The 21,736-nt window shown below is 42.7% G+C and overlaps 1 protein-coding gene across 1 annotated transcript; it reads left to right on the forward strand.

Moving 5' to 3' along the window:
- Window positions 1-1,176: 1,176 nt before the first annotated feature.
- Window positions 1,177-3,259, forward strand: LOC115170846 (ferritin, middle subunit-like). Its single transcript, XM_029727173.1, has 4 exons — window positions 1,177-1,511; window positions 1,892-2,038; window positions 2,272-2,397; window positions 2,884-3,259. The coding sequence occupies exons 1-4, from the start codon at window positions 1,410-1,412 to the stop codon at window positions 3,037-3,039; spliced, it is 531 nt and encodes a 176-aa protein (XP_029583033.1). The 5' UTR covers window positions 1,177-1,409; the 3' UTR covers window positions 3,040-3,259.
- Window positions 3,260-21,736: the final 18,477 nt, after the last annotated feature.

Genomic DNA, 21,736 nt, shown 5'->3' on the forward strand with positions numbered 1-21,736 from the left:
TCAACAGTAGTGAAAGATCAGGTCATGTGAACTGAAGTTGTTAGGAAGGTTACTTTATTACTGTAGTCTTTGATTTTCATTAGCTGTAAAACGTTTTCCACTTCACAGTTTTAGCTTAATAACCTATGTATTGTTAGATGTATGTAGCTACTGATTCTGTGTAATTATTTCTAGGCTAATGTAATCAACTTTGATAGACCATTTGTCAACTACAATATGTCATTTGAAACCGAAAGGTCTATCATCAAATACCATTTCTACAAAAGCCAGCCTTTCTTTCTCTGTCCACTACTGTATTCCCATACCTCATACTGAAAATTGAATTGATATGAAAAAAGTGTCATAAACCCTACAGTTTTTCTTTTGACTGCATTCTGGAAAAGGTACATAATAAAGCTACATGTGCTACTGAAACATGTGCTCTTAGAGAATGAAACAGAAGTTTACAGAACTGCGTCTCAAAGTTCCATTCCTTTTATATCCTAAATCAAATGTAGACATAGACTATTTCTCAATTAGCCCAATATTAGAATGAGTGTTCAAATTATTCCTATTTTCTTCTAATGATATAACACACACACCTTTTTCAACAATAAGCGCTGTAGTTAGACCTGCACTGTAGCATTGCTTTTGGCTGATACTACTGCTTTAGTTGTTTCCAAGAAAATGTTACTTTGTAATAAACAAATTAAATTACAGACCGAGATGAAGAGGTCAAGGCGAGAGCATTTACTCCGCCCAAAATCTGTCCGCGTGAGATAATGCCATTTATTTGTGTGGAGGTATATAACAGAGTGTTACATTTTTTTTGATCGAATAGAAGTTTCGTAATGTTTAAGCTTTTACAAAAGCTTTTACAAACGCCGACACGTATATTATATGTGGATGCACGTTGCATTCCGGCAACTTTGAGAAAAACGACGTTTAGTTGTGACTGTTGTTTACACGCGTTCCTGCCCTCTCATTGGTTAGAATCTTGCCTGTCTTCAATCGTTGAACACATGTATTTCCATTGTTAGAGTTGTCACTCGTCTCTCTTGTTAATATAATAAATAATCATTGCTTTAGGTCATGAGGTGTATCAGTGGGCTCGTCGTCAAATGATCCGCCTAGTTCCTGTTGAAATTCTAAAGGTGATTGGCTACGCTCTGTGAGGGTGGAGTTCACTGACGCGTTCCGTTCGGAACAATAAATAGAGGGAACAAGGCTCCTTCCAGTTCACAAGTCTGAGAAGACGCATGAAGAAGTTCTTGCTTCAACAGTGATTGAACAGAACTCCTCTGCCTTCGTCCCGCATTATAGAACATTCCGGATTGATAAGTAACACTTACTTGAACTGTAATAGCAAAATAGTCGAAGGAACTTTATTTTTCTACACTTTATTTTGATATAAAAGAAAATCTGCCAAGATGGAGTCTCAGATCCGCCAGAACTATCACCACGATTGCGAAGCTGCCATCAACCGGATGATCAACATGGAGATGTTTGCCTCCTTCACCTACACTTCAATGGTAAGGAGTCTACCAAGATGACCGTTTTGTTGATCTACCTGTGTATTATTATTCCTGGGCCTAAATGCCATTTTTCACCTGACTTTTCTACAGGCCTAGACAATTAAAGAGCCAAGAAATGTAACTCCCTCTAGTTCATATTTGAGGTCTACTTTGTTATTAAGAGCTTTCAGGTAGATATAACATTCAAATGAAGCCGGGAATCTATCCTACCTTGGACAGAGCGCGTAACAACTCCTTGACGGGTTACTTGTCAGGTTACCAAGTAGACTACAGACTAGACTGATTCATGCCTTTGTCATCAAGTTTAGTTGCCACAACAAGAACAGAATGCTGTCATGTTCTTTCTTCTAAACACTGTTTAATGTTTATCCACCCAGGCTTTCTATTTCTCCCGTGACGATGTGGCTCTGCCTGGCTTCGCGCATTTCTTCAAGGAGAACAGCGACGAGGAGCGGGAGCACGCCGACAAGCTACTCTCCTTCCAGAACAAGAGAGGTGGACGCATTTTACTCCAGGACATCAAGGTGAGCCCCTGAGCATCTAAAACCCAGTTAGATTGTAGACTGATAGATATGTCTTTACTCCATGGAGAGTGTCTACAGCATTAAGTTGATCTAGAGAACCTGGAGTAGTCCTGAACATACTACCTCTAACCACTGAACTGACAGTGTGAGGGGTGTAACTCTGTTCACTTTATCCTAACCTTAATGTCTGCTAGTAGTCCCTAACACTTCTGTGTTCACTCTGTCCTGTGTAGAAGCCAGAACGTGATGAGTGGGGCAATGGGCTGGAGGCCATGCAGTGTGCTCTGCAGCTGGAGAAGAATGTGAACCAGGCCCTGCTGGACCTGCACAAGATTGCCTCTGACAAGGTTGACCCCCATGTAAGTTATGGTGGATCTGCACATCACATGTATATATCACATAGAATACAGGTTCTGTCCCAGGAGATGAGCAGGATGTTGTAGCTCTGATAACTAATGACACAAGATTGTGACCTGCTTCACACGCACACAATAGTCCACAGATGCACACTATACGCACACAATGCAGCTAATGCCTAAGTTTGCATAAATGGCGGCAGGTTGTCTAGTGGTTAGAGCGTTGGGCCAGTAATAAAGGTTGCTGGATTGAATCCCCGAGCTGACAAGGTAAAAATATGTTCTGTCCCTGAACAAGGCAGTTAACCCACTGTTCCACGTTAGGATCTCATTGTAGATAAGAACTTGTTCTTAACTGACTTGTCTAGTTAAAAAAAGCTGGAAACGCATTATCTGCACTTATGCCATTACCACCAGGCTCTTGTGTGTTACTGTATCTACAATAGTCTGTAGTTATTCTCTTGTCTGACCTGTGTTTTCCCTCTTTAGCTGTGTGACTTCCTGGAGACCCATTACCTGAATGAGCAGGTGGAGGCCATTAAGAAGCTGGGTGACCACATCACCAACCTCACCAAGATGGATGCTGTCAAAAACAAGATGGCAGAGTACCTGTTTGACAAGCACACCCTGGGAGGCCAGAGCTAAACCACTTCCATCCCCAGGCTACGGCATCCAGCCTCAGACCAGGACTCCTGGCTTCTCTGATAGATCCTACTGGCTTTGCATTTATAGGGAGGGTAGAGTGTTAAACTGGTGCTGTGCAACACAGCTGTAACATTGAGGTGTTTTTGTTGACAACACTACTGTATTTTGGATTCAAGGCATCTTGTAAAACAATTAAAAAGCTCACTAAAATATTGTTTTCTAAGTGTTGTCCTGTAGTAATGGATGTTGTAACAGTCTATTCAGGTTCTTTGCTCTGTCTTACTGAGCATCTCAATTTCCTAGTGATAAATACTGACAATTGTAGACCTACTAGTGACTGAGGGTCATAAACTTCTATTGTTAACATGAGGTTTATAAAGGACATTACATCCTCCTCAGAGCGTGTCCTCTACCATAACTTGTAATAGTGCCATGTCAATTAAGGGCCCAACTGTCAACTCCAGGTCCGTAATCGTGAAATGGGTAACTACAGTTGATGTAGACTTTTACTCTGCATCACAAGTTTATTAGAGGTCAATCAAACCCTTGTGTTCTGCTCGGAAAATCAGTTAGCCAGCTGTTATGGCGCATTTCTCTAGTGATGGAAGTACGTCTCTTACTGACATAAAATGAATCTTTACTCATTTTGTTTATTTCAGGTGGTAATGTCCATAGTTCCCCCTACAGCAAACTATGAACTGAATACTCAAAATAGTAATGATTCTACAAGCCTCTAGTTCACCATAAGGGGCTTATTGGAGCTGTCATATGGTTGTGAAGCTACTGGTAATTTACTGAAGACTTTCATTTTGGTAATTGACAGGCAAGCTTAACTTTAATACTTTAACTGAAAAATATTGCTAGACATTTAATGTGTCGATATGGTAAATACGTTTCTAGTGGGTACACCATTTGGTTAAAGGGGAAAATAGCCTAATGAGTAGTGTCTAATCAGCAATGGCATTTTCAATAACTCTGCAACTATTTTCTTTTCACAACTCCCAACATTTACAACCAAGAAGTATTGACATGGTAAGATAATTCAGTACGTTTCAATAAAAGATGGTAATTGTGTTCGCTAAGTTGGTTTATATTTAGGGTAATGCTAGCAGATTTGTCATCCTATTTGAAAATATATTTTATTTGTAATGAGACCACACAGGGCCAGAGTTTTGTGATAATCTGATGTACCCAAAAAGGCCACTAGATGGCATCTGAATCATTTGCATATTCCTTAATTCACCAACATTTGCATTTGTTGTGGATCCCTATTAGCTGCTGTCAAGGCAGCAGTTACTCTTCATGGGGTCCAGCAAAATAAAGGCAGTTATATACAATAAAACTAACATTACATTACTAAACCGTTTTCACAACACATTAAGGGTTTGCACTCAGGCCACTACTCTAACACATCTACAACACAAAATCCATGTGTGTGTGTCTATAGTGTATATGTTATCGTGTCTGTGCCTATGTGTCTCTTCACAGTCCCTGCTGTCCCATAAGTTGTATTTTTATCTATTTTTTAAAATATGATTTTACTGCTTGCATGAGTTACTTGATGTGGAATAGTAGCCATGTCATGGCTCTCTGTAGTAATGTGCACCTCCCATAGTCTGTTCTGGACTTGGGGACTGTGAAGAGACCTGGTGGCATGTCTTGTGGGGTATGATTTGCTGTCTGAGTTGTGTGCTAGTAGTTTAAACCGACAGCTCGGGGCATTCAGCATGTCAATACTTCTCACAAATACAAGTAGTGATTAAGTAAATCTCTACTTTGAGCCATGAGAGATTGACATGCATATTAATGTTAGCTCTGTGTACATTTAAGGGTGAGCCGTGCTGCCCAGTTCTGGGCCCACTGTAATTTTCCTAAGTCCTTCTTTGTGGCACCTGACCACACAATTGGACAGAAGTTCAGGTGCAACAAAACAAGGGCCTGTAGAACCTACCTTGTTGATAGTGTTGTTAAGAAGGCAGAGCAGTGCTTTATCATGGACAGACCTCTCCCCATCTTAGCTACTGTTGTATCAATATGTTTTGACCATGACAGAAGTTTAGTCTCAACTTGATACATTTCCACATTATTCATTACAAGTTAATGAAAATAAAATATAGGACAAAACACACATCATGACAAGGAAGACAACACAACACTACATAAAGAGAGACCCAAGACAACAACATAGCATGGTAGGCAGTAACAGGAGTCTGTTGTAACAGATAGGCCTACATTATTCAGTGTTTATAAATCCTTGGCTGAGTACCAGTGGAAAGTTTGGGACAGTCAAGTCAGCAATAGCCTATGTTGCTAGCAACAAGATAATATTTTGAGTTTATGATCTGTCTTATTGCTAAATAACACACCTGTCTGATAATATGGACCGATATGGTATTGGGCTCATTTCTAGAAAGGAAAGTCTTACTTTAGGTGGTGTCAGCATGATTTTATTTTCATTCCTTTTGGAGTAATACAATCAGTCTGAAAAGTCCAAAGTAATTAGCCTCTCTGTTTCCAGGTAGACCAACACAATACTTTTATTCATAATAGAATCTTCAGCCAATTAGGACTGGATGTGATTTCCTATACAACGGATGGGTCCCATTATGTCTGGCGAAAACCAAACACTGCATTCCACAGTAAGAACCTCATACCAACGGTCAAGCATGGTGGTGGTAGTGTGATGGTTTGGGGATGCTTTGCTGCCTCAGGACCTTGATGATTTGCCTTAACAGAAGGAACCATGAATTCTGCACCGTATCAGAGAACTCTACAGCAGAATGTCAGGCCATCCATCTGTGAGCTGAAGCTGAAGCGCAGCCAGGTCATGCAGCAAGACAATGATCCAAAACACACAATCAAGTCTACATACAAATTGTTAAAAATAAATACATTTTAAGTTTTGGAATGGCCTAGTCAAAGTCCAGACCTAATCCCAATGTAGATGTAGTGGCAGGACTTGAAATGAGCTTGAAAACCCAACAAATTACACTGAGTTAAAGCAGTTCTGCATGCAAGAGTAGGACAGAATTCCTCCACAGCAATGTGAGAGACTGATCAACATCTACAGGAAGCATTTGGTTGTAGTCATTGCAGCTAAAGGTGGCAATACCAATTACTGAGTGTAAGGGGGCATTAACTTTTTTAACACAGGGGAATTGGGTGTTGCATAACTTGGTTAATTAAATAAATAAAAATATGATTTTTTTTTTTGTTATTTGTAAACTCATGTTCCCTTTATCTAATATTAGGTTTTGGTTGAAGATCTGATAACATTCAGTTACAAAAATATGCAAAAATAGAGAAAATCAGAAAGGGGAAATACTTTTTAAAACTTTGTTTTTACTTTTTTACGGCACTGTATAAATACACTGAGTCTATAAAAAATTAAGAACAACTTCGTAATATTGAATTGCAAACGCCCCTTTTTCCCTCAGAACAGCCTCAATTCATTGGGGCAAGGACTCGATCTACAGGGTGTCGAAAGCGTTCTACAGGGATGTTGGCCATGTTGACTCCAATGCTTCCCACAGTTGTGTTAAATTGGCTGAATGTCCCTATGGGAGGTGGACCACTCTTGATACACATGGAAAACTATTGAGTGTGGAAAAACCAAGGGTTTTGGTGGTGATTTTCTAAACTGTTAGTTAGACCAACAGTTGAAAGTAATATTGGATAATATTGTTATTTGAGTTGTAATTGGGGTTTATTGGCCAAATGATCAGGAAAGTTGTTGGTGTATTTTCACTCCAACATTCATCAGAAACAACCATATTACAGTTATTTGTTTAAAAATGCCTTAGTAAGTTACATAGTATATGATACTACTGTTCTCTCCTTCTTCCCTTTTTTCCCCTAGTCTCAGCACGTTTTCGCCCACTCACCACCGCTCAACTCTGTTTCCACAGTCATGAGACCCAGTCTCCTTCCACCATTGTCACGGCTATAGCGGTAATGAATGGCTTTCAGGCCAAAGATGGTGGATAAATGAAGGTAGTTCACTCAGGCCATTTACCACTGTCTGCTGAAGGGGGCGGGGGGAGGGGGGTGTTCACCATAGACACCAATGCGATAGCTGTCTGCTTTGTCCTTGACTTCCATTGAAACATAACCATTGATGGAGTGGAACATCTCACTTCCTCTTCTGTCTCTGCTTGAGACTCCAGAATGCTGAGTCACAATGACAAGGCAGAAATACAGCCAGGGCAGAGCCTGAGTCATTCCATACTGTAGTAGAACCAACAGGAGGTTATGACAGGAGGACTGGGAAGGAGGGAAATAGGAATAGAGGGGGAGGGGGAAAGAGTACAGACTAAAAACGCTATGTCACCCTTCAGAACTTCAAACGAAAGAGTTCTGTAATGGTTAATCATTTACAGTGTTACTATCACTTCTGTTTATAACTTTAACTTAAGAACATTCTTAGTTTTTACGGTAAAATTGTAATGCTAAGAGATGGATAAAAATGTACAGGGTGGGTACCTGGAGGAAAATGGGAGAGGGTCATGACTTTTCAATTTCAGTCAAGGGGAGGGTTTAGTATTTTTTAAATCTAGTCCAGGGGAGGGTCATGTAGTTTGTAATTAAAGAAATGTCAATATTTCTCAGTGTTTTAGAATTCATTGCTTATTAGGCTATATATCGATGTTTGCCCGATTCCACCCGGTTCTCTGCTGGAAATGCAATATGAAGTGTGCCTATAGGCTATTTAGCATGGTCTCAATCAAATGATTCATAGCCTATAGGCTATAGGCTACGAAGTGCATGCTCAGAGAAGCACAGAGAAAGTTATATTTCTAAGATAGCTGCTGGGATTGCGTAAATAAAACTAGACTGCATTACACACTGCAATGGATATTCCAACCCTGAGGCCTGTTCTGCCCTTGCTGATCAAAACCTTTTTTTTTTTGTGCAGGCTAACGAATGCTGTGCTGTGTAGGACTACAGTGGCAGTTCAGGAGGAGAGTTAAAGAATTCCTCAGAACATTATTTGTGATTAGGCCTAGTCCAAAAAATGCAATATCTTGCTCGTAGACTAGCCTATAGCCTAGGTTCTGTTCAGTTTGAGAAGGTGAGCATTTGAGGACCGGAGGTCAACTTTGATATCTTGCTACTACTATAATTGATTTGAAGAAAAACAATATGTTTCTTGCCCATGATGTATTTATCCAAGTTATTGACATCACAATAAGCCAGATTTTAGTTACTTACATTGTGGTGCTGAAACTTGAAGCAGCAGTCGTGGCACATTCAAGTGGAAATGGACAGCTGATGGTGCTGATAGTAAGCAAATTGGAGTAAGAATAATTCATTTAAACCATCTTCATTTTAATTAGACTTTATTAACAACAAGAGGGCTTTGTGTTGGAGCCTATTTCTTCCTATTTAAGAAATAAGAGGTAGCTCTACCCGTTTGAGAGACAGAATTAGGATATAGGCTGCTATATCCATAGATTTGTCATTAAATTCCTCTTCTCACCATGCACTCTTTAAATAGCCTCCCTCCATGTCATTGAAGGGCTGTTAAGTTAAAGCCAGTAATGGAATTGAGGGGGTATGAGAGGTTATGCCATAGGCCCAGCTTTTATTTAAGAAAATGGCAAAAAGCACAGGCCAACCCATTGTTATCTTAAGATTTGGAATAAAATAAAACAGATCTGATTACATTAAGTGATAACAGCACTTTGATTCATTATGCTTTATGTTAGAAACAAGCTGAAAATACCCTGGAAAGACATGACTTTGATGCATATGGGAATAGCATTGTTTAGTTTCTTTGACGTTCAGAGTCTGAGCTACAATCTTCTATAGCGGAGGAGGTAAAACATGGAATATGCTTGGGAAGTAATCTAATTCTGTCACTTTCAATAATTAAGCTATTCACTTTCTGTACAAAATATGTTTAAACCCATACAGCTTTTTGGGAAACCCTTGTGACCTTCTGTTGTTAAAGAAGAGCAGCCATCTACATAAAGCTGTTCCAACAGCAGTCCCAACACCTTACCACTGCTACACCTGGAAGTGATACAGTTCATTCAGCCTGAATTGCTGCCTTTAAAATAACACATTGCTGATATGGCTGACTTGCTTAAACAAATGTGGTTTCTACTGACAATTGAGAAGTACAAGTTATGGCATAAGGAGACGAGGAGCGGATAAGAGGCAATCCGTAATTTTGATTAAGACAATGTGCGAGGTAGGACAAACATAGTCAATATAACTATTTGTTCAGCACTTTTGAAATGTACAGCGACATAATTCAGAACATGCGCCGATCGTACAGTATTCTCCCTGTGCACCAAGTCAGAACCATAGGATAAATAAATGGGGCATATAAGCAGACAATGAAAGCTCTTACAATATTTGATGATGACATTTCTCTAAAACAGGCTATAGGCTACATGTGCACCACCAAACATTAGGCTATAAAGTTGGGCTCAATCTAAGAGTTGGTCAAAGTAACAGAGAGCAGAGCACACACTTCAAGGGCTTTCTATGTTCAAAGACCCTTTCCCCATTTGAAGCATCGTTATAATTTTTAAACTAACAATAAACCTAGATATTAGCTATGACAAGGTAATAGTTCTGGTTATGGGTTAAGGGTTACATACTTGAAAAAGAGGATTGTGTTCTCAAACAACTGGATTAGCATACTAGGCCATGACAGACTAGGGGTCGTTTAAATGTTTCAAATCTGTTGTCAGAATAGGAGTGCTGATATATGATCAGGTCCTCCCTGTCCATGTAATCATATATATATATATATATATATATATATATATATATATATATATATATATATTGATGACTGAGGCTACTGCGGGCTTAATAATATATATATATATATGTATATATATGTATTTTTATGAATTTATATATTATATGTATTTTTTTTGCATAAAAACATGGACAAAAACAATTTTCAACTTAACATGTACATACTGTCATGTATATGCAGGGAGTCAGGAAGCAGGTGCAGAAGGAGAGTTTAATAACAATGATGCAAGGCAAATGAACAAAATAGGGGATGCGTACTGAACATGAAAACAAATCAATACTGCCTAATGACTGAGGCTACTGAGGGCTTAATAAAGGGAAGGTAATAAAGGTGATGATGAAGTCCAGGTGTGCGTAATGATGGGGAGCAGGTGTGCGTAATAATGGTTGCCAGGGCCCGTGGTTAGTAGACCGGCAAATTTGATCGCTAGAGAGAAGGAGCGGGAGTAGGTGTGACAGTACCCCCTCCCGACGATACCGGCCAGGAGGACGGCCCCAGGGCGAAGAGCGGGCCGGTCCGGACGGTGGAGATGGAAATCCTGGACAATGTTGGGGTCCAGGATGTTGGCCGTCGAAACCTAATAGCACTCCTCTGGGCCACACCCCTCCCAGTCCACCAGGTACTGAAGCTGATGTTGGGAGTCCAATAGGGACCTGACGGCATAGGTAGGGGTCCCATCGATGTTCAGTGGAGGCGGAGGGGTGTCACGGGGGATGCATCAGCCAGGGGACCAGGAATCACCGACCTGAGGAGGGAAACATGACAAAAGGGTGAGATCTGGTAGTTGGTGGGGAGTTGAAAATGGTAAGTTAACTCATTGACCCTCCGGAGGACCGTGAAGGGCCCCCCGTGAAGGGGCTCAGCTTCCGGCAAGTTCCTTGTGGAGAGCCAGATGCGATCACCAGGTTGGAACACAGGAGCCACACTGGAGTGGCGTTCTGCCTGATTCTTCTGACATCGGACTGCGTGCCGGAACCACCCATCTGCTGCATGGGCCTCGGTCTGGCTCGGAGTCCACGGAGCCAGGGTCGACTGATTTCCCAGGATGCACTGGAAGGGAGTCAGCCCGGTGAAGGAGTGACGAAGTGAGTTCTGGCTGTACTCAACCTAGGGAAAGAACCGGGCCATCTCTTCCTGTCAGTCCTGGCAGTAACTCCCTAGGAACCTCCCCAGCTCCTGGTTGGTCCTTTCCACCTGCCCGTTGGACTGAGGCCTGTACCCGGATGTGAGATTGGCCGTGGCCCCCAGCTTCTCCATGAAGGTTTTCCATACCTGCTATCTGAATTGGGGATCACGGTCGGAGACGATGTCCTCCGAAAGGCCATAGTGCCAGAAGACCTGCTGGACCAGTGCCTCAGCAACCTGGAGAGGGGTAGGGAGACCAGAGAGAGGGATAACACAGCAGGATTTGGAGAATCTGTAGACAACAACCATAACAGTGGTGAAACCATCAGACGGGGGGAGATCAGTAACGAGTCTACGGACAGATGGGACAAAGGCCGCTGAGGCATGGGAAGGGGAAGTAGTTTCCCTGCTGGAGCGTGCCGGTGTGATTTGATTTGGGCACATATGGAGCAGGAGTTGACATAGCAGGCGGCGTCCTGCGCCAAGGTGTGCCACCAGTACTTATCAGAGAGGGATTGGAAAGTGCGGGTGATACCTTGGTGTCCAGCGGTGAGGAATGTGTGTGCCCAGATCACCAGCTGATCTCTTACCCCCCTGGGGACCTAGATTGGTTCTGGAGTGCAGGTAGCAGGAGCGGGTTCCCTCTCCAGAGCCAGGCAGATGTCCACATCTACGTCCCAAAACACAGGGCCAATGATACGGGAAGACCGGATGGGCTGGAGGGCACTTTCAGGACTCTAAACCAGTGTGGAACCCCATGTTACGGGAAAGAAGGTCTTCCGGCATCTTGGTACCCAGGCAGTGATTTTCATCTTTGACCAGGAGATGGTGGGGTTATGACATTGGAGCTACGGAGGGCCAAGGATGACTTTGTGATGATGGCTTTGTGCAGTGAGGATCAGGAAGGGAAGGTTTTCCTGGTGCATGTTCCCATGGTGAGGGTGAGTGGTGCTGTAATGTGCGTGATTGTGCCGGATACCAATGGTCGCTTTCCAGGGCTTGGACCGGAAAAGGAAAGGAGAACGGGTGCGAAGTTATGGTCAGGGAGGAAGCGAGGGCCTGGTCAATGAAGTTCCCTGCGGCCCTGGAGTTCATTAGAGCTGTAGAGACAACACCTGAAGGACAGCCAACTAGTAAAATGGGAACCAGAAAGGGTTTGGTGGAAAACGATGATGATGGAATACTCACGCCTACCCTGGGAGACGGAAGATAACGAGGCAATCCCCTCTGCCCTAGTGAACTCTGGGTTGGAACACACCAGACACCCCTGAAGCTGGTGCCCTTCCTGGCCGCAACAGGGACAGAGACCCAGCTGTCTCTGGCAATGCTGCTCTGCCGCGGAGAGGTGTGTGGCCCGTACCTCCACGAGTTCAGGCTCTCCGGAAGACAATGTGTTACAGCCTTATTCTAAAATGTATTACATAGTTTTTTCCCCTCATCAATCTACACACAATGTCCCATAATGACAAAGCAAAACCAGGTTTAGAAGTGTTAGCAAATGTATAAAAAAAAAAAAAACGGAAATATCACATTTACAGAAGTATTCAGCAGTGATGTAAAGTACTTAAGTAAAAATATTTGAAAGTATGACTTAAATATTTTTTGGGGTATCTGTACTTTACTATTTATATTTTTTACAACTTTATACTTTTACTTCACTACATTCCAAAAGAAAATTATGTTACATTTTGAATGCTTAGATGGACAGGAAATGGTCTAATTCACACAAGAGAACATCACTGGTCATCCCTACTTCCTCTGATCTGATGACGCACTAAATACATGCTTCGTTTGTAAATTATGTCTAAGGGTTGCAGCATCCGTAAAAAAAAAGAAAAAAAGAAAATGGTGCCATTTGGTTTGCTTAATATAAGAAATATGAAACTATTTATACTTTTACTTTTGATACAAGTATATTTTAGCAATGACATTTACCTTTGATACTTAACCCTTGTGTTGTCTTAAGGGTAAAAAATTACCCGCCACTATGTTTAACAGCAGAGAAAACCCACTAAATTATATTTTTTCAACTTGAAATTTGATGACTTTTCCTAGAGTGACCCCAACATTAGAAAAAGTGAAACATCGGCTTTGTTCATATTTCCATGAAGTTGTACATCACCAGGATACATAGGGTCATCTTAGGGTCATTTTTGACCCAGCAGTTCTAAAATCATTTACACACACACACACACACACACACACACACACACACACACACACACACACACACACACACACACACACACACACACACACACACACACACACACACACACACACACACACACACACACACACACACACACACAGAGAGATATTGAGATTGTGTTTTACTGATTGAACTCAGACAAAACTAAAACTTTCTTGTGCATGTGCAGCATCTCCCCTCCACGACCCCACAAATGACTCAACTTCACAGACAATTTATTTTTTTAAATCTGACAAAATAAAAACAATTTCAGACAAGATAAACATTTCTTGAAAGTATTGTTTACTAAAGGGGAACGCAGTCAGAGGCTATAAAGGTGCTGCAGATGACAGTCCTCCCAGTTCTCTCTTTGCTGAAGCCATGAGTGCACGTTTCAGTGACCAACAGGTTGTAGATCAGATTCTTTCAGATGTCCAAGAGGAACAAGAGAACAATGATTTAGAAGAGGAGGAGGTATCTGAAGAAGAAGATGGGGAAGAATACAACCCAGAGCACGATCCATCATCTTCAGATGAAGAAGAAATCCCCCACGCTGAAATAGACATTTTTGTCAAAGAATAGCAAAATAACATGGTCCTTCTCACCATATTACAACCAGGACAGGATGGCAGCACAAAATGTCATAAGGACGACCCCCAGGGCCCACAAGGCATGCAGTTGCCCATGCCCAGGACATCACCTCAACATTATACATGTTCATTACACCAGCCATCGAAAAGATCATCCTGGAGATGACAAATTTGGAGGGTTTCCGTAAATATGGAGACAACTGGAAAAGAATGGATGAGATTGACCTGCGTGCCTACATAGGGCTGCTAATCTTAGCGGGTGTGTATAGGTCCCGAGACGAGGCTACATGTAGTCTCTGGGATGCAGAGAGTGGAAGGCCAATTTTCCGTGCCACGATGCCACTGAAATTCTTCCACACTTTCTCAAGAATGCTATGATTTGATAACTGTGAGAAAAGATCTGCAAGACGTGTGAGAGACAAACTGACGGCCATAAGAGAGGTAGAAGTGGGTGGAGTGTCTGCCATACCTCTACAATTCTGGGCCTGAAGTAACAGTGGATGAACAACTGGTTCCATTCAGAAGTAATTATTTTCATATCTGTAATATAAGTGATTTTCACTGTCAATTTCATTTTGTATTGCTGTAATATCATTGATTTATGTGATTGTTTTGTGTAACACTGATACTATTTACTGATAGTAATCTCTTTTGTCAAAAGGTTTCTGTCCTTTCCGGCAGTATATGCCCAGCAAGCCAGCAAAGTATGGCATCAAGACATGGGTGGCCTGTGACGCACAATCCAGCTATGCTTGAAAGATGCAAGTCTACACAGGGAAGCCAACCGGTGGAGGCCCAGAGAAGAACCAGGGGATGGGGGTTGTGCTTGATGTGAAAGATGGACTGAGGAGGCACAATGTCACGTGTGACAATTTCTTCAACTCTTATGAACTCTGCCAGCAGCTCCTAAAGAGGAAGATCACCATGGTTGGCACAGTTATAAAGAACAAGTCTGAGCTCCCCCTGCACTCCTCGCAACAACGGGGAGAGAGGCCTTCTCATCAAAGTTTGCCTTCACCCCCACCACCACTCTAGTTTCTTACCTACCAAAGAGGAACAAGAATGTGGTCCTCCTGAGCACACAACGGCTGAAATCAGTGATCGTGAGGACAGGAAGCCAGCCATCATCCTGGACTACAACCACAACAAAGGAAGCGTTGACAACCTGGACAAGGTGATTGAAACTTACAGCTGCAGGAGGATGACTGCCCACTGGCCCCTGGTCATCGTCCACAACATCATTGATGTATACTCATACAATGCCGTCGTAATATGGAACAAGATCAACCCTACCTGGATGCCTGATAAACAGAACAAGAGGAGGGTGTTCCTGGAGCCGCTGGGTAAGGCACTTGTAACCCCACACATTCAAAGAAGGGAGTGCCTCCCCTGCACAGCAGCCTCTGCAGCACTTGTGAAAGCTGTTCAGGGAGCTGATTCTTGTCCTGATCCACCTGATGCTGCAGCTGGGCCTGGCAAGAGGAGGAGATGCCAATTCTGCCCCCCAAAGAAGGACTGTAAAACAAATACTATGTGCTGCATATGTGAGAAATACATCTGCAAAGTCCATGCACACACACTTGCATACTGTCCTACATGTGCTAATAAGAGTTGATTGATTTTTGTTCTTCACGTTTTTGTTTTGTATCTATTATCTTATTTTATTTGTATTTATTGTTGTTGTTTATGCACCTTGTGGGTGGGGGCAAAGGTAAAAAAATGGGAGAAGACTAGTATTTTGTAGTTGAATTCCTCATTGTACAGTATATAACAATATATCACTATGTTACCAAAAAAAGTTCAAGACTATTATTCTTTCCCTTCAATAAAATGCATTCAAAACTACTTTCTGCACATTTCTGCTACTTTCTTAGGCTATACAAGTGCTATCTCTTGCAAAAAATTATGTTAACACCTACGCAGTTCCTTTAGCAATAATAATAATAATAATAAACCTCTACATTAGTAAAGAAAACAATTATGACAGGTGTGTTGTAATACAATGAGTGGTGTCCACTGATTAAATGCAGTCTTTCTGCATTGTGAAGAGGGAAAACCCAGATATTCACAAAGTTTGTCATGGATGACAGGTTGTTTCTTCATGCAAAATAGATTTGGGGTTTAAAATTCAATTAAACTGCTTTATTTTAGGGGTTTAGTGCAGGCGGGTCATTTTTTACCCTTAGGACAAGGGGAGCATATTTAAAACACAATACTTTTAGACTTTTACTCAAGTAGGATTTTACTGGGTGAGTTTCACTTTTACTTGAGTCATTTTCTATTACGGTATCTTTACTTTTACTCATTTATAACAATTGGGTACTCTGTCAACCACTGGTATTCACACCTTTTACTCAATACTTTGTTGAAGCACCAATGGCAGCGATTACAGCCTCAAGTCTTCTTGGGTGTGACGCTACAAGCTAGGCACACCTGTATTCAGGGAGTTTCTCTCATTCTTCACTGCAGATCCTCTCAAGCTCTGTCAGGTTGGATGGGGAACGTCGCTGCACAGCTATATTCAGGTCTCTCCAGAGATGTTCGATCAGGTTCGATCAAGTTCGGATCCACTCCTGCGTTGTCTTGGATGTGTGCTTAGGGTCGTTGTCCTGTTGGAAGGTAAACCTTCGCCCAGTCTGAGGTTTTGAGCGCTCTGGAGCAGGATTTCATCAAGGATCTCTCTGTACTTCACTCCGTTCAGCTTTCCCTGAATCCTGACTAGAGTCCCAATCCCTGCCGCTGAAAAACATCCCCACAGCATGATGCTGCCACCACTATGCTTCACCGTAGGGATGGTGCCAGGTTTCCTCCAGATATGACGCTTGGCATTCAGGCCAAAGAGTTCAATCTTGGTTTCATCAGACCAGATAATCTTGCTTCTCATGGTCTAAGAGTCCTTTAGGTGCCTTTTGGCAAACTCCAAGTGGGCTGTCATGTGCCTTTTACTGAGAAGTGGCTTCCGTCTGGCCACTCTACCATAAAGGCCTGATTGGTGGAGTGCTGCAGAGATGGTTGTCCTTCTGGAAGGTTCTCCAATCTCTACAGAGGAACTAACCCCCTTAAGATGTGTTTATTTTGTTGTCAATATTCTGAACAAATATTGTAATCACTGTTCTGCAACATATGCTTCAACAATTAATGTATTTGCTGTGCTAGACCTAAGGGATAATGTTAGCTTTATAATTGTTCTTTTATGTTCAAAATCTAGAAAACCATGCCAGATTGCTAACTAAATTAGTCCTGGAGCATTTAATATAGCTATAAAACAAAACAAAAATATGTTTGGAGATTTGTATTACACTTTCATGAATAATCTAAATGTTAGCATTAAACAATCAAGGCCTTTAAACACTTGTTGGACAATAATTTTACAAATGAAATGACTTTTATGGTGTCTGACGGAGTTGACATGAATCCACTTAGTTGCATTTAATGATAAAATAGTTTGTTCCTTTACATGGTGTTAATAGCTGATACTTTGGTCTGTCAAAATATAAACTTCACATTTTGTTAATATTAAGACAAATATTTGTATAAAAAAATTGATTGTCCCATCTGTTAAGAATCCCTGTGCTCTAAAACAGCAACATTTTTCTCTCTGCCCATGGCTAAAAAAAATCTATAGATTGTAGCTACACTAGATATGATATAACCAAAGATTGTTGTTATCCAGCATTTCTGGACATTACAGGTTTGCCTAATCAAAACATTGCAGTAGATTCTACAACTAACCTGGTATGGGCAGTACTCTCTTCGTTCCCAATTCTGGAAACCAGTTATCGTATACATGTCCGTGTCCAGTTGCAGGTGGTTCTAGAAGTACCAGAGAAAACGCAGATAGATAGCAAATAAAAATAGATTTCTGAGTTTTCTCTAGTGTTTGTGCATTTGCCTGTTGCCTTATACATTTTAGTGCAAGAGTATTCAACTCTTACTCTATGAGGCCTGGAGCCTGCTGGTTTTCTGTTCTACCTGATAATTTATTTTTCATTGTTTTCTCCAAGATGGCATAGCAGTCAGGCATCTTTTGTCTTCGTCTTGTCATGTCCCGTGTATATATTTTTATATATATTTTTTTAAATATTTTTTTCTTCACATATATTTTTTATATTTTTCTTAACCTCAACTTCAACATACTCTCCCGCAACCCGCCTGTCCCAATGTGGTATGGATCTGCTATTTTCTTTACTTTAGAACCGGAACCCCCAACAGAGGCTAGCCAGCTAACTAAGTACTAGCTAGTAGTCAGCTAGCCACTGCTAGCGGTCATCAGCTAACCTTTAGCCCAGACAACTCCTTCCAGTCTGCACAGCATGATTCAACCCAGAGCTTATCAGACTCCTTTTTCTCCATATCTCCGGAATCCTACCGCAAGCTCTGAACCTCTTCACCTGGATCATCGCAGCTAGCTAGCTGCTGTCCTGATTGGCTTCTCCTGGCTAACGTCCCCGTCCCGAAGCAAGCACCAATTAGCCTGGAGCTAGCCTATGCTAGGCTTATCTCCCGGCGAGCTGAAGAGGTCCATCAGCCACTCCTTGGGCTACAATACCTATTTTGCCAATTGGCCTGGACCCCTTTTATTGCCGATACGAAGCCCCGCCGATCCATCATGACTGGACTACCGACGTAATCCGCCCGGTGTTTTTCAACAGGCTCCTCCGTCGCGACATCCCCTGAATGCCCATCTGCTAGTCAGGGCCCGCTAGCTGTCTAGAGCATACCGGTTTGGTAGCTGAAGTGGTCGATCAGTCAATTTCTTAGGCTACTATACCTATTTTGCCAATTGGCCTGGACCCTTTTACTACACAGAACCCCTGCTGATAAATCACGACTGGTTTGCCGACGTAACCACACAAGGGGGCGACAACAGACTTCTTCCGTCGCGACGTCCCTCTAAGGCCCTTCTGTTGGCCTGCTAGCCCCGGCCCACTAGCTGTCTGAATCACCGTGTCTCCAGCCCGTCCAGCTACTCATTGGACCCTACGATCACTCGGCTACGCATGTCTCTCCCTAATGTCAATATGCCTTGTCCATTGCTGTTTTGGTTAGTGATTATTGCCTTACTTCACTGTAGTGCCTCCAGCCCTGCTCAATATGCCTCAGCTAACCCTCTTGTCCCACCTCCCAAACATGAGGTGACCTCACCTGGTTTAATTGATGTCTATAGAGACAATACCTCTCTCATCGTCACTCAATGCCTAGGTTTACATCCACGGTATTCACATCCTACCATTCCTTTGTCTGTACATAATGCATTGAATCTATTCTACCACGCCCAGAAACCTGCTCCTTTTACTCTCTGTTCCGAACATACTAGACGACCAGTTCTTATAGCCCTTAGCCGTACCCTTATCCTACTCCTCCTCTGCTCCTCTAGTGATGTACAGATTAATCCAGGCCCTGCAGTGCCTAGCTCCACTCCCATTCCCCAGGCGCTCTCATTTGTTGACTTCTGTAACCGAAAAAGCCTTGGTTTCATGCATGTTAACATTAGAACCCTCCTCCGTAAGTATGTTTTATTCACTGCTTTAGCACACTCTGCCAACCCAGATGTCCTAGCCGTGTCTAAATCGGCCACCAAAACCCCTGAAATTTCAATCCCTAACAATAACATTTTCTGACAAGATAAAACTGCCAAAGGGGGCAGAGTTGTAATCTACAGCAGAGATAGCCTGCAGAATTCTGTCTTACTATCCAGGTCTGTGCCCAAACCATTTAAAAGCTTCTACTTTTAAAAATCCACCTTTCCAGAAACAAGTCTCTCACCATTGCCACTTGCTATAGACCACCTTCTGCCCCCAGCTGTGCCCTGGACACTTTATGTGAATTGATTGCCCCCCATCTATCTTCAGAGCTCGCGCTGTTATGTGACCTAAACTGGAACATGCTTAACACCCCGGTCATCCTACAATCTAAGCTTGATGCCCTCAATCTCACACAAATGATCAATGAACCTACCAGGTACAACCCCAAATCCGTAAACACAGGCACCCTCATGGATATCATCCTAACCAATCTGCCCTCCAAATACACCTCTGCTGTCTTCAACCAGGATCTCAGCGATCACTGCCTCATTGCTTGCGTCCGTAATGGATCTGCGGTCAAAGGACCTCTCCTCATCACTGTCAAACGCTCCTTAAAACACTTCAATGAGCAGGCCTTTCTAATCGACCTGACCGGGGTATCCTGGAAGGTTATTGACCTCATTCCGTCAGTAGAAGATGCCTGGTTATTCTTTAAAAGTGCTTTCCTCACAATCTTAAATAAGTATGCCCCATTCAAAAAATGTTGAACCAGGAACAGATACAGCCCATGGTCCACTCCAGACCTGACTGCCCTTGACCAGCACAAAAAAATCCTGTGGCGTACGGCATAAGCATTGAATAGCCCCCGCGATATGCACTTTTCAGGGAAGTTAGGAGCCAATATACACAGGCAATCTAGCTTATTCAAACAGAAATTTGCATCCTGCAGCACAAACTCCAAAAAGTTCCGGGACACTGTAAAGTCCTTGGAGAATAAGAGCACCTCCTCCCAGCTGCCCACTGCACTGAGGCAAGGAAACACTATCACCACCAATAAATCCCAATAATTGAGAATTTCAATAAGCATTTTTTTTACGGCTGGCCATGCTTTCCACCTGGCCACCCCTACCCTGGTCAACAGCCCTGCACCCCCCACAGCAACTTGCCCAAGCCTCCCCCATTTCTCCTTCACCCAAATCCAGATAGCTGATGTTCTGAAAGAGCTGCAAAATCTGGACCCCTACAAATCAGCAGGTCTAGACAATCTGGACCCTCTCTTTCTAAAATTATCCGCCGAAATTGTTGCAACCCCTACTACTAGCCTATTCAACCTCTGTTTCGTATCGTCTGAGATCCCCAAAGATTGGAAAGCTGCCGCGGTCATCCCCCACTTCAAAGGGGGAGGCACTCTAGACCCAAACTGCTACAGACCTATATCTATCCTACCCTGCCTTTCTATGGTCTTCGAACGCCAAGTTAACAAACAGATCACCGACCAATTCGAATCCCACCGTACCTTCTCCGCTATGCAATCTGGTTTCCGAGCTGGTCATGGGTGCACCTCAGCCACGCTCAAGGTCCTAAACAATATCATAACCGCTATCAATAAAAGACAATACTGTGCAGCTGTATTCATCGACCTGGCCAAGGCTTTCGACTCTGTCAATCACCACATTCTTATCGGCAGACTCAACAGCCTTGGTTTCTCAAATGATTGCCTCGCCTGGTTCACCAACTACTTCTCAGACAGAGCTCAGTGTGTCAAATCGGAGGACCTGTTGTCCGGATCTCTGCCAGTCTCTATGGGGGTGCCACAGGGTTCAATTCTCAGGCCGACTCTTTTCTCTGTATACATCAATGATGTTGCTCTTGCTGCTGGTGATTCTCTGATCCACCTCTAAGCAGACGACACCATTCTGTATACTTCTTGCCTTTCTTTGGACACTGTGTTAACTAACCTCTAGACGAGCTTCAATGCCATACAACTCACCTTCCGTGGCCTCCAACTGCTCTTACATGCAAGTAAAACTAAATGCATGCTCTTCAACCGATCACTGCCCGCACCTGCCCTCCTGTCCAGCATCACTACTCTGGATGGATCTGACTTAGAATATGTGCACAACTACAAATACCTAGGTGTCTGGTTAGACTGTAAACTCTCCTTCCAGACTCACATTAAGCATCTCCAATCCAAAATGAAATCTAGAATCGGCTTCCAATTTCACAACAAAGCATCCTTCACTCATGCTGCCAAACATACCCTCGAAAAATGGACTATCCTGCCGATCCTTGACTTCGGCGATGTCATTTACAAAATAACCTCCAACACTCTACTCAGCAAATTGGATGCAGTCCATCACAGTGCCATCTGTTTTGTCACCAAAGCCCCATATACTATCCACCACTGCGACCTGTATGCTCTCGTTGGCTGGCCCTCGCTTCATATTCGTCGCCAAACCCACTGGCTCCAGGTCATCTATAAGTCTTT

Source organism: Salmo trutta, chromosome 32, assembly GCF_901001165.1.
Source record: "Salmo trutta chromosome 32, fSalTru1.1, whole genome shotgun sequence".
Classification (NCBI taxonomy): Eukaryota; Metazoa; Chordata; class Actinopteri; order Salmoniformes; family Salmonidae; genus Salmo; species Salmo trutta.